This window comes from Accipiter gentilis, chromosome 30, assembly GCF_929443795.1.
Source record: "Accipiter gentilis chromosome 30, bAccGen1.1, whole genome shotgun sequence".
Classification (NCBI taxonomy): domain Eukaryota; kingdom Metazoa; phylum Chordata; class Aves; order Accipitriformes; family Accipitridae; genus Astur; species Astur gentilis.
The window spans coordinates 12,247,219-12,261,877 of record NC_064909.1 but is presented as its reverse complement, the minus strand read 5'-3'; the positions used below and the strand labels follow the sequence as shown (position 1 = coordinate 12,261,877).

Genomic DNA, 14,659 nt, shown 5'->3' with positions numbered 1-14,659 from the left:
TGAGATAAAAATTTTCAGATTGTAACCAGATGAAAAGAAGAACTATTAACTTTTCCTCACATATCTATGGTAATTATTATGTTTAGAGGAAGTCTATGTTAATACCCTTTCATTTTCCAGAAGAAATGTAATAAGGCAATATTTTTCATTGTTGTTCATTTTGCTTCTAAAGTAATTATATAATTTACATACTAATCTTTTTGTGACTTGAATTAAAATGCATACTTATAAACACATGAAAACCTCAGGAAAATACAACTAGGACATGCTCACGAACACACAGAGGGAAACTTTTTAATGTATAATTTTAAAAAAAGCCAGCTAATACCAGCTGATAGCAAATAATACCTCAGCAGCTTAGAGGGGTCACTGATCCACTGACCACTGAACTGACTCCTTGGAAGAATTTACACGGTAGTTTTTCTTACCAGCAATGATTAGTGAAACTTCTCTAGTATAATGTTGTCAAAAGCTGAATATACATCATGGCAGGGTTATCAGCTATTCAGGTTGTAATAGAAGTTGCATCCACAAAAATGTTACCCCATGGGAAACTCAAAGGAGGGTTGAGTTTAGCAGACTAAGTGTTAAGCAACTATCTGATTGGTTTGGGTAATATTTTGACACATGCCTTTTAGCCTCGTGACTCATTAGAACAGGATAATTTTGTTCATAGCAGTGATATATACAAAGTTTTAATATAGTTTAGAAATAAGAAAGTGACAGAGTTTCAAATTTAACAGTTCTGAAGGTATGACTCCACTCCTGCCTATAGGACCTTTTCCATTAAAATACAGTGAAGGGCGTGGGGTGGGGGTGGTTCTGATGATAATGACCCATTAAAGCAGCAGGTAGGTCATAAATAGCTCTTTTCTCCTCTTATCTCTCTGTTTGGGTAAGCAGCTCCTAACTGAAGCTTCACATTGATTTAGAATTAGGGTTGGAAGGCTGTATGTCATGTTGGGTTAATGTATACAGCTATTCACCTCCAGAGATTTAGGTTGAAATCTATCCAAGATCACAAGTAAACTGAGTTTAGTTGTTTCAGCTAAGCCCACAATTTATATAATCTTATATATGTGTAATATGATATAAAATGTAAATATCTTTACATTGTTTGATATCATCATCTGAGTCTGATCAAGAACTGCTAAGGACTGGAAAAGGAAGAGTCTTTACAGGACAAGATGAGTACCACCAATAAGACTTTTAGATCATTTTTATATATCATACTTATGCTGTAGGAGAAATTCGGATTTTTTTTTTTTTTTTTGAATGTTAGTCTTTGTGCCTTTATTTGCAATGAGATTTAATTAATGTATGTTAAAACACCAAAATTTTACTCTGAGCTCATTTTTAAAGCTTGAAGATTTGAGAAAGAATTCTTTTAAAAAATATTACTTCTCAAATTAATATTCCTTGGAACTTGTTATGTATTTACAAAGGTTAAGTTTCTTTCAGGGAAATAAGTAATCATATCTTACAAAATCCCACAATTGTTTAGGTTGGAAGAGACCTCTTGAGATCATCTAGTCCAAGCCTGCTACTCAGCTAGAGCAGCTTGACCAGGACCATGTCATTGTGTTTTGAATACCTCCAAGGATAGAGACTCCACAACCTCTTTGGGCAACCTGTGCCAGTGCTCTGTCACCCTCACAGTAAAAAAAAATAAATTGTTTTCTTGCATTCAGATGGATTTTCATGCATTTCAGTTTGTGTCCATTGCCTCTTGTCCTGTCACTGGACACTACTGAGACTGAGAGGAGTCCGGCTTCCTCTTCTTCATTCCCTCCTATCAGGTGTTTAAACACATTCATCAGATCTCCCCTGAGCCTTCTCTTCTCCAGACTGAAGAGTTCCAGCTCTCTCAGCCTTTCCTCATACAAAAGATGCTCCAGTCCCTTAACTATCTTTGTGGCTCTGTGTTGCACTCTCTACCAAGTCCATTATCTTTCTTGTGCTGGGAAATGTTAATGTGATTATGATACCCAATACAAATAGAAGTAATGCAAACATTACCCAAACTCATGTTAGAACATGTTCTGAGGAAAATTACCTCTTGTAGCACCACAAAATCAGAAATAGATGAGATGCTCCTGACAAAGCAGGCAGTTTAATGAGACTGCCTTAAAATAAAAACAGCTCTTCACTAATCTTTAATTTTTAATTTTTTCTTTTCCAAAGAACGTCAGCAGTAATATATTTTGTTGTTTTTAATCAGGTTTTGCCATATTTTTCTGAAGGTTTATCAACGTGCAAGAGTAAATATGCAATCTCTCTTAAATCAGAAAAGGAAATACAGAAAGAACAAAACTTTGCAAAGCTTATATAAACAAAGCTGTACTTAATCAGTCTTTTAAATCCTTACCTTGTAAGTGGGAGAGGTGTTGAATTTCCTCAAATTGAACTTACCAGAGTCAGGGAAGCCTGACATCTCATCACATCAGCTCTATGTGATTTTGTAACATGCTAGAAAGATTCTCATTGGATTCCATGATCTCTGGATCAGGCCCAAATTCACTTAGTTCTAATATAATAACAATCTCAAAAAGTAAACTATTCTTTAATTGTTGCAGTGACTTACCTTGTCTGCTACCCACTTCTTAGGCTGTACTTCTCGGAAGTGTTTAACTCCATAAGTTTCTTGGCCATATTTGCCTGACCTATGAATTGATGGGTCATACTTCTCATTTTTATGATATGAAGAAAATGGCAGAAATCTGAAATTCGACAATATTAAAAAATCAGTTATGCTCTACTCTAGATGCCACAAGTTTGATGTAAAACACAGATGTCAGTGCTACAGGAGGTGACATGGACACACGTGTCTGCTATTTTCCACTATGTTCTTAATGTTCCCCCTCAGTATTGTGAGAGGATTAGTGCAATTTCTCCTATAGCTGCCTTTAAATTAAGTTTGGAGCAAAAAGATAAAGAGTTTCAACAGGATAAAGTGAAGACTTTCTGTACAAAGATATAACTTGCAGTGGTGTGATGCGAAAAGAGAATGAGCAGGGTTCAGTTTGCTGGGATGTGCATGTTGACACCTCAGGTCTTAGCAGGCAGTGCAGTCTGTGTCAGCTGTCAGTGGCAGGCATGCACCATGCAGAAGTACAGAACTCATTTCTGGAGAGCTTGCATCCACTTTAAAAGTCATGTGGGCCCCCAACACATAACTTCAACCTGATCGTTCCTTCAGGATGGAAACATTTCAAGGATGTCAGCCGTATAAGCATAAACCAAGGCAAATTTGCACCAGAAGGAATCCTCCCTGTACCTTAAACTAGGTATGCATCCTTTTATATCTGTTAACCAAAGCTAAATAAACCATACTCTAGTTTAGCAGAATATAAAAGTATATAAATAGTACTGGTGACTTTTTCATGTATTGGCAGACCACAAAGGAAAGAAATAATTTCTTCTGAATTCACAAATTGTGTCCTTTACTCTCAAGTTATAATTATGTCCCACTCAGCGATCTTCTGGAGGCTGATTCTTTCACCTTTGGTCGTACTGAGAGTGGATGCCCTGCTTACATAGTGCCACTGAACAGTGAAGCTCCAACTACCCACTTTGGGCATGGAAGATGTTTTCAGATGGATGTCCCTAACTCTCACGGACAGCTACAGGTTTTCTATGTAGGTTCCACAGCAAACTGTATGGAGGAAGGTGAAAGACATCTTACATATAAAGGATCTACAAGATACCCTACAAAGATGTCTTAGTTCCATCTATTTCAGTTTGCAAAAGAGTTATGAGAGCAAACAGGTACATCTTAATATATTATATTAAGTGAAATCTTGGGAATTAAGCTTATCATTGCTGGTGTTCTGAAAAAGCAACATGCATTCTTTATTCTACAAGTGCAGGAAAAAAATATTATACAGTAAAACTAGAAATATGTGCTTCAGAAGTTTAAAACATCACTTTAGCTGCCATGACAACAGGTGTAGTTAGTTAATTAAAACCTTTTCCTAGTTGAAAGCTTTTCAGAATCCAGAGTCCCTATAAGAGTTAGACAATCAAAGTTTTTGATAAAGGTGGGGATTAAAATACCTATCTTTCTCTCTCAGCTGATAGAGACTCAGAAAATTATTTATTTGGACTAACTGATCCATCGGCCACTGTTTGAGTGTTTGGGTTTTTTAATTACATTTCTTTCTTTCCACTTCATAAAAAGAAACTATTTTAGAATCTTGCTAGCTATATCAATTTATTCTATCAAGTACCACAAACAAATGTCATGTAAAGTTAGTGAAAGAAAAACACTGAGTTAGCAGACTTTTAAATTATACAAAGCTATAGTAGCATGTGTATACTCATGGGAAAGGACACTCTCACATAAGACAGATTATGGTACTTGTAATGCTAATTTGCACATGGGATGGACATCACACACACACAAAAATTAATGTGGCCCCAGTGTCCCAGAGAATACATTGAAGGTGCTGTGAGCCGGCTGCTCCACTTGCAGTTTTTATCACTTCTGAATTGCATTTTAATAGTACATTTTTCTTTTGTTCAGACATGAAAGAAAATTGGCTTTCTCAGGGGACTGGGTAGCTGAGAAGACAAGGCTAGCAGTTTAGGGATTTGCCCATATATGCATAGAATTTAGTTGAGCCATAGCATTCATAATTCAATATGAATACGAGGTCTGTAAAATTTATACACAGAATGGCAAAAAAAATTCTTGAGGAAAGTAGAAGATAAAGTAAATTACTATAGTTTTCCCTATAAAATTTCCTACACAGAGGTTTTGATTTTACTGTGGATGAGTTAATTTTTGTCTTTTTGGGAAGTGAATACTCAAGGTAATCTATGTTCTACCATGATTCTAAACAAAAAAATACATTTCTTGTAACACTTTAAGACACAACTAACATTATGTTCTACATGTACTTTAGCACAAATGTGATCTTCTGCATTCTGCTGCATATCTCCTTTAAGAACATTAACTGGAATATGTGCCATACAGCCTGGAATGTATGTCTATGGCTGAGTAATGAAAATTAAATCAACTATGAATTTTTGAGGAAGAGCATTGAACAATAAAAAAAATATTAAAATTGAAATGAAAGAACATTAAAAATATAATAGGGTATAATGATATAAAGTAGTCTAAAGTAGAAACTTTGGGTTTGTTCTTCTGTCTATAGTTCTGCTGTCAGAGCCAGGTGGGCAGATCCTTATAGCTGTAACAATCTAACTACAAGAAAGAATCATATGCTTGAAAATTCAATGTCTGTTTAAAGCAAGTAAGAATTTTCATTACTCTATGTGAATAAGTAATTAAAAAGAACATTAAAACAATTTTTTGTGTTAAGTAGGGTAACCAAATTAATGGGAGTCATACAAAAGTCATTATACCCCCACAACCAATAGTAATAGTAAAAAGCAATAGCAGTGCAAAACACTTCAGTAATGGTATTGTGTTCTGTAGCTCTATATATACACCTGACACAGCTTTTCTCCAAATTAATGACAGCATGCACTCTGAATGTGACAGAAGAGAGTGATGGAAAGAGAAGAAAATTAAATCCAGACAATGGTATGATGACATTATCAACTGCACAAGTTTAGACCTCAGTAGTTTGGTGGGGTTTTTTTCCACAGAAAGCTCATGCTCAGGATTCTTACATCTGGGTTTCAGCTTTTCCTTGTGATTTAAGTGTAAATTCAGAAATTCTTAAAGGTTTTCAGTAAATATGACAGAGACAGAAGTAGCAGGATCAAAGAAGAATTAAATTCCATATTGATATTATATCGTGCCATAAAACATAGTCAGTATAAGCTGAGCCTTTCCAAAAGGTGATGATTTAATGGGAGGTGAACTTTCCCTAAAGAAATAAATTTAAAAATGAAAAATTATTTCATTTCACCCACCACAAATGCTTAAATGAGAAATATGCCAAAGAATACATTCAAGACAGGGGGAAAGGGTTAGAACCAAAAATAGGAAACTATCTCAGGTGCTACAAATAGCAGTATTACACAGACACAACCTCAAGGAGGAGTAAGAGCAAAGCTGGTAGTGCCACTGGTAATGAAGGCCAGCTGCACTGTTGCCAGGACCACACTATGTTGAACCTAATTAGCATTAAAAGACCTAGAAGCCTTGACTTAGTAGCCAATCCTGGACCTGACAGCTGCTAGTGGCATGTATTTAAATTTTGAAAGATACCACAGATAATTGTTGTTAACAAAAATAAAAATCCCTTTCTCTCTCCCCTCACTCATCCTATCCTGCACCTCCCTGCTACTAGTAATTTTGTCTTTCTAATCCTTCTTTTCCCCACATTTTTAGGTGCTCATGATCTTTCTTTCTGCATTCCTCACCTACCATTTCTTCCCTCTGTTCTGTCTCTCTTACTGTAATATCTCTCACTATTACAACAAGAGATGCAAGAGGCCTTTTAGATGCTGAAGGCTTTCCAATTGGATTGACCAAGACAATAGAAGCAGCAGTAGGTACTGGGCTCTAGTGGCTATAACAATGTGTGAGAGGAGAGAACAGGAGCACAACCAGGAAGGAGGGTTTGTCAGGTCCGTCATTTACTGCTGGTTGGCAGCGTCCCAATGTTATATGGTACCTACCAACAGGACACAGTTCAGAGGCATTAAATTTTTCTTGAATTTAAATAGCAGCAAACATAGTGGTCCTTCAGCATGTTCTCTGGACCTGCCCAAGAGGCAAAATCCCAGCAGTCCAGCAGTGCAAGCATGTAATCCTGATACCAGAAATGCTTCAAATTTTGCTCAGGCTTCTGAGAAAGAACTGACAGTTGATCTACTGCCAGATTACCATACATGCTGCATTACCAGGGCACAATAAGAAATATTAAAACCTGAGAACTAGAAGGAATATTCTGCTTACATGTTTTTCAAACTTTCAAAATATTTGTATGTACTGTACATTTTTGTAATTTAGTAGTAAAAATATTACCAGAAACTTAACTCTAGATGTGTGATAGTGTGTTAAATTTTTATCTAAAGTGGTTCTATGCAATAGCAATTCAATTCCTTGTTGTCTTGATCTAATTCAAATAAAACAATTTTATCTCACTTCAAAGAAGACCATGAACAATTAGCTCCAAACAAACTATGCTTCTCTATCAGAAAGCTGTGAATCTTTTATCTTTTTTTTCTTCAAATAAAAAATTAAATTAATTTTAAGCTTTCAAATTTGTGTTATACCTGAAGTCATTTCTTCATCGAATCCAACAGTGCCTATCTTTTCACTAGCAGAACAAAGGAAGAAGCACAATGGTTTTCCATAGCAAAACAACTGCAGCAGGGCAGCCATTATTTAGTTCATAATGAGTGCATGTTAAAATCAAAATGTTATTTACAAAAATAAAGACAGAATATTTTACTTAACATATCTAGTCAGATTATCTTTAGTGCAGTATTTTTGCCATAAGAAACTTATTTTGGGTGCATTATTACAAATATTGTCTACAGTAATATACTAAATACGTACTTTTTCAATAAACTATCAATCCCTTTTATCCTAATGTCAGTGAATCTAAGAAACCTGTGGCCATTTTTGTTTAACCCCTATCTGCAATAATGTAAAGTGCAAAGAACAGCATGGTCTAGTTCTTGTAGGAAGTAAAAGAGATCTCTTCTGCAGCAAATTCCGGAACTTCTTAATTATATACAGACTTATTATCTGCATCCCCAGTGTTATAAAGTACCAGAACTTCATTAGAAAAATTAAGATGGAAAAATGAAGGCGCTACTTTGTAAATTTCCAGTGGAAATTAGCTGGAAGAAGCAGAGGAATACTGGATCAAAAGAGGGTAATCATGCTTAACTGTGCCCTAGAGCACCCGCATGTATAATACGATTTGCACAGTAACTACCTCTCCTATTACTGCTTGTTTGGAGTATTCTGTGTTAATGGGGTTAGCTAATTTAGTATTTTAACTTAAAAAGACTCTGCTGATTAATAAATGTTGCACACTGTGCTAGTAATTAAAATAAATGGAAGAGTTACAAATAGAAGTTGAATTGTTAAGAAAACATTATCTGAAAATATATGATAATCCCTGTTTATCATAATACAATAACAGTCCGGAAAATATGCAAATTGCTGAAGTTGCAAAGCATATGAAAAACTAAGTATAATTTGAAAAAAGTTTTCAGATGTGTTATACTTGTATGACATAAAATGTAGTAGCCATTTTGACTGCAGCTAAGTCAGAAATACAGTAACAGGTCTTATTAATGTAGAAGTTAAAAGATTTTTTAAAATCTTAAATCTTATCAAAGTGACTTGCTTTTTAAATGTCATTACCATTAATACCAGGCAGCTAATAACACTGATGCTCTCCAAGTATAGAGCTTATTTAGATCTTTAACTTCTCTGTAAGTGTACCTTTCATGCACAGCACTGTGTAGCACAGAAGCACCTAAGCTGGTTCTAAAGGAAAGCATTGTCTTGCTGAGGATAAGCCCATGAGGAGCTTGGTGCTGCAATGTTCACACAGCATGTGAGAGGCAGGGTGTGCAAGCATTGCACTCTGCTGCACACAAGTGAACCAGTGTGTTCAGGACTAGCTTGGCTATCTCCAGTACAGGCCTGAGCATGGACACAGCCAGAAGCTGAGATCACTGGCCTGATGTCACACCAGAAGACTACAAGAAATCAGTAAACCTCAGCCTTACACTATTGCTGGTTTATCTCTATTCTATCACCACATTGCAACTCATTCTGATGTATGTTGACTATATAAAGATGTTTAATAGTATACTTTGAAGCATGAGGCATATTACGTGAGACAGATTTCAGCAAAGTTAATAAAAATAATTTACATTTTTGTTCTCTGGAAAATTAGGCCAGCATGCAGCTGCATGCAACTGAGTAAAGGACTTTTCATGCTTAGTGATCTAAATCTGCTGGATCTAGCAGTTGGTGTCTCAAACTAGACACTAGTTTATTAAGTGGCCATCCCGAAGGAGTCCAATTGTCACTCCTGTCCAAGTGGATGGGGAAATCACTTCATTTGTATGAAAAATAGCACAATGAGGCAGTAACAGCTTCAATTACATGAAAAAAAAATAATCGTTCTTATTAGCCTAGATTACCTGGTTGCTCTTTCATTACAAAATAGGAGATTCTAGCAGTTGCTTTAAGTAAGCACAACATTCTCTCTTGCTTTCATTTGTACTACTTCTGCCTGCCTCAAACTCTCCCACAGCTTTTTCAATTATTTCTGTATTTTATCAGAAGCAAAAACTTTCTCAGAGCTTGAAACACTTAGAGAAAATGTGTTACGACTTTAAAGAACCCTGACAATCAAAAGTGAGTGGGAATTCTGAATGTTGTTGGAAATTGCAGGTATACACCAACAATTTCTCTATCTTAAGAGATATCACACAATATTCACTCTGAAAATAGACAGATCAAGGATTCAGTTTGTCATTTTATGCAAACACAAGCTTTCTCAAAAAATGCCACCCACTTCCACTGTTCATTCTCTCCTTATTTTCTAAAGTAGAAGAATAATCAGCATAGGAAGCACTACCAGGAAGAAATACAGTCCCAAAGTACACAATTACATAGAAAGAGACAGAAATTTGTCAATTCATAATAGACACTGCTGAGAAAAACCTACTGCAGAATCGGAGTAACCCTTTGCTGACTCCTCCCTGGAGACCGGCATCCCACACAGCAGCTGCAGCATTACTAGTGAGCATTAGTCCTGATGATGACCTGCAACTCTGTCATCACCTTTTCAAGGTTACAGATATGACCCTTGCATGGTTGGTTGAATATGAAGCACAAACGGAATGATCACAGCCTGAAAATGTATAATACGCTATGCATTTAGCATGCATGAAACTGAGAATCATTGGTGTTAGGACATTGCTTCTATGCATTAAGGATGGCACTAAATGCTTCTTTACCCATAAGGTAAATAAAGACCCCTGATCAATTAATATTTGTCAAAGTTGAAGACTTCAAATTTAAACTGTACAAGACCAAAGCTTCACAATTCACTCACTGAAGAGAGTCAGTGAAATATTTATTACAAGATCTGACCTTCTGAAACTGTTGACACAGTGATGTCTGGGGTAAACCTCATCAAAGAAAGACTGGGCAATATAGTCATACCTATAAATGAACAACATCATCCATCCTCAGTTGGAGTGCATGAGTCAAAATTTATTCAGTGAAAAGAAGACTTTAAATGAGAGGTAGAGCATTAATTATTACCTAGTGGGGTTTTTTTCTTTAAATTTCACTGGCAGAAGCTAGAAATAAAATTTTTAAAAAAATAAATAAAAAGGCCCAGATTTAAGCTGAGATGTGAAAGTTAAGCTGCTTCTCTCTGACACCAATAAGTGAAAGAATAGAGAGAGGAATAGAAATCTGAAGTACACTTTTACTTGTAACTTAACTCAGTTATGGTTTTGGTATGCAAGGAATAAAAAGCACTGTATCTCATTTTTGGCACCACATACAAAAATTAACATTGCCTAAAAGTGGAAAAGTAGCGGAACTAAGAAAATTTTTTTCTTTTAAAACTGTTTTTGAGTAGAATTTCCATTTAAAGTTACTGTTAATACCAAATCAGGGAAAATGTGAGGAAAACAATCCAACAATAAAAACATAAAAGCCAAACTATGCAAATGCAATTGATTCTGGCATTCTTAAGTCCCAGTCCTGAAGCTGACACATGGCATCATGGAGCTGATAGAAAAGCTTGAAACAGATCAAAGATAGCAAAGCATTGTGTCCCAGTGAATCAGTGGATCACAGGCTGCTTATGAGGAAAGGTGATTCCTTTCTGTCCTGAATTCTGGTATTAAAGCAACAAAGGATTGCCAAAAGCAGTGAATTCAAGGGAAAAATTGACAAAACATCAATTTTTTCTAGTTAACTACAAAGCCAGAGCAGGTGACTTAACAGGTTTTTATTATGATTGGAAAAAAGACTTCCATCATGATAAGAAAAGAACTGGAAATATTCTGGCAATAGCCTTAAATCTTTTGGGACAGAAATCTTAAATCTTTTGGGTTGGATTATGTCTGTATTTGGGATTGTATGGAAAAGGACTGGCCTATCTGACACTATTACAGATGCTACGGCTTAGGAAACCAAACTGCTTCAAAGATTATTACAGTTTTTACATCAAGTTCTAATGTGCAACATCAGCTCCCTTCCCTTCTAAGTGAGCTTTGGTAGTCTAATGGGAGAGAAAGCAAGTCTCATTGGCATGCAACACCATCTTTCCTCCCATAGTCTGTAAACTCCCTGAATATGAAGACTGAAACAGTATTTTTTCCTTGGCAAGGTGCATGTGGCAAAACAGAATTTGCATTTGTTTTCTTACTTCCATTAAGCCCATCTGTTGCATCACACATTATTATTATTACAAGTTCTTCTATAGATTCATAGATATGGATGGCACATGCCACACAATTACAAGATAAGGTCTCTGCCCTGAACAGTTTATAATCTGAGGACACAGTTTTTAGAAGTATGTACATAGAATGTTTGCTAGTAAGCTGTCAGGTTTGACATTTCATTTTGTCAGGCATGAAAGGTTTCTGAAAGCAATGGAATAAAGAAAACATTCTTATAACAATATGAGAAAAAACCAAAGAACTTACTCATTGTCATGTATACGGTTTCTCCATTCCTCCCTTTTCATTTCCTCTCTGGCCTTCTCTAGTGGTGAATTGATTGATGCTGCCACTCGCAAGGTTGGTTCCAAAGGCTTGTAGCGCTGCCGCAATACTTCAGCAGTATCACGGAAAGGCCCCTGAAAGGTATAGAATAATGTAAGTGTTTTATTGTGGGGATACAGTTCTTTTCTTTCCTTCTTTTATTCATGACACATCACTGATGAAAGAGGACATAGAATGTCTGGGAAGTGTAGCAAGACTTTTATTCCAGAATAATTAAAGCAGTTCATTTTGATAGAGAGTTACAGATAACACAAAGATTGATAACATGCTCTAAAGCTCCAAAGAGAGAATGAGAAATGTGCACTCCAGATTTGTTTAACTACTAATAAATATTTATTATTTTAAAACCATACATTGTTAGAACTGATTTGGAAAACTTAGTTTTCCTTAGAAAAAACTATTGTTGAAATAAAATCTGATACTCAAGTATTAACTGCATCTCGATTCTGCTTAAGCAGAAAGCTTAAGCCTTTTGCTTTTCATAGGATAAATAATGTTTTACCTTAAAGAACATGCTCTTTTCAATTTAACTACAAAGCTACCCGGACGGGAACTTAATACATGAGTTAAGATACCATTCTTCTATTACAATTCAAACTAATGACTTCAACAATATAGGTGTATAATCTGTTTTTGAAAAGTCTAATTCCACATTAATGTCATTATTCTTAATAAAAAAAAAGAAAGCTCATAATTCTTTCACAAGTCTCTCTCTATATACACATATATATCTTTTTTCCAGAGTATATTGTTTCATAACTGATCATATCAACATCTACCATTGAACAACACAGACAAATAGCAGCAGGAAGTCCTTTCCTGCACTGTCAAAGTGACATATCCTATGTCTTGCTTTTAGTACTAACCAGTAAGAACTTACCTGGAGTATAATTAGTGCCATATTACACTCAGGACAGTTTAGTGGCAGCTCTGGATTTAGAAGTGTTGTTAATTAATTTTTATTTTATTTTCATCATTGTTGATCCTGCAATGAACTACTGAAATCTACTGAAACTATGAACAGACAAAGAATCATAATCACAGCTTTATTCTTAAAGATATCCTTCTTTAAATAGGTTATCACTAACAAGTCACAGCTGGAGTTACTGCAAGCACTGAGTGAAGACTGTGGGGCTAATAAAAAGAAATGATTCACGCCTCATTTATGTTCACTTATGTTTTACATTAATAGAAACCAATAATAGGAACCAGTTACCATAAAAGTCATGGACCGTAAATAACACAAATGGCAAATAAGTATCATCTAGTACTTTTCACAGCTGGACAGGAGGATTGCTATATTTGAAAGTAGTTAATGGATTTTTATTGGAACTTTACTTTTTAAAGGCACAGTACCGTGATTTCAAGATCTTTTTAAAGGTCCTAGTAAGCAAGCAAGCATAATATTTACACTTATTACAGATATTTTCTTGCTTCTACTTTCTAAGTCTGTGGAAAAAAATATGTTCATTTAATATAACCACAATAAGTCTTTAAACACAGAATGAAAAGTGTTATGGTCTGTGAGAGAATAATCAATAATAGAATAGGTCATTAAAACTAGTAAACAATGTTCCAGTAATATATAATCTGATGATCAAGTAAAAAAAAAAGTTTTAAAATTTATAATAAAAAATCAATAATCTGTATTGTAAGATGTTTGCATGAAGTGGATATATGGAGCAAAGAAGAAAGAAATGTACTATTGTCAAATAATATCAAGATAAATATGTTTGCTTTTAGAAAACAGTCTTTCAGAATATTGTATTTCTTCTTCATTGTAAAATATTGACTCATAGTCCATCAGGGTAAGGGCCAAATCAGATATCCAAGCAAGGGTTTTTTTCCATCTTTAATTTCTAAGACCTTCTAACTCTTTCTCAATCCATAGTTCAAATGAAATTAATAGAGTCCAACTACTAATGGAAGGTGGGGGGGGAAGAGTGTAACTAAGCAAAGGTCTCTCAGACAAGGCTGTGTCATCACTAATGAAAGTGGGGTATATATGTTAGAATATTAAGATAACTGTAAACATTCCTTGCAGATTTTCCCATTCCTCTGGATCATGTATTTGAAGAAACTTAACTAGCAATAGACACCTAAGGAATATATCTAAGATGACAAGACCTCTAAAAAATCCATTTACCTCTTTCCATTTTACAAGATTAACTTTAAGATTTGTGGAATATGTGGTAGAATGGTGCTAAAATATGTTTTCAAATGCCTGCAAGCATTTCAGGTATCATGCTTCAAAGCTCAAATCTTCCTGGGGAGGTCAGGCTAGGAAAGTAAGGGAGGGAGTCGACCAACAGTTTTCACCCTGAAAGCTACTCACACAACTCTATGTTCTATGTTTGGAATTTGTACTGAGTAGCATAAATATTCTGGCTACCAATTGGTCTGCCAAATAAAGTTTAGCAGATCGGCATTCTTACTACTTTACCATAAAATCAGAAACTCATGACAAAAATTAAGATCTACATAAAATCGTATGTTCTCCATTGCCCCCATTCCAGGAGAGCTAACAGCATGCAAAAATTCCCCTAAAAATGGCAATGTGCCTTCTGTCATTAACGCCTTCTAATGAACAGATGACTAATTTTAGCATTATCTTTGTTTCCATCAAACTGTAATTCCAGTTAACTCAGTAGTAAAAATGATAGATCTAACTCATGTATAAGCATCATTAAAACTTTTCTTTTAAATACACTATCTTACACACACAGACCTTACCTATAAAATGCTAAATACCCATTTCCCTAAGAGAAAGCTGATAGATAGCTATTTTTTGTTCTTTTAAACATATATAACTGACATTCTCATGTAAAATATCCAACCCTATGGGCAACACAAATTTTAGATACCTGAAGGAACAGTGAAGTAACAAGTGACTCACAGTGGGCCTGATAGATATTAGAAAAAGATGCCTGGTGCCAAAAAGTGTTACCACAAAGAA

General features: G+C 35.2%; 1 protein-coding gene across 1 annotated transcript in view; it reads right to left on the bottom strand.

Moving 5' to 3' along the window:
- The window catches only part of SPATA17 (spermatogenesis associated 17), a 99,039-nt gene that overhangs the window by 17,810 nt on the left and 66,570 nt on the right, over window positions 1–14,659 (bottom strand). Inside the window, exons 8-9 of the mRNA XM_049833531.1 lie at window positions 11,626–11,777; window positions 2,585–2,720 (exon numbers count right to left, since the gene is read on the bottom strand). Coding sequence (XP_049689488.1) covers window positions 2,585–2,720; window positions 11,626–11,777 — 288 coding nt within the window. The remainder of the gene's footprint in view (window positions 1–2,584; window positions 2,721–11,625; window positions 11,778–14,659) is intronic.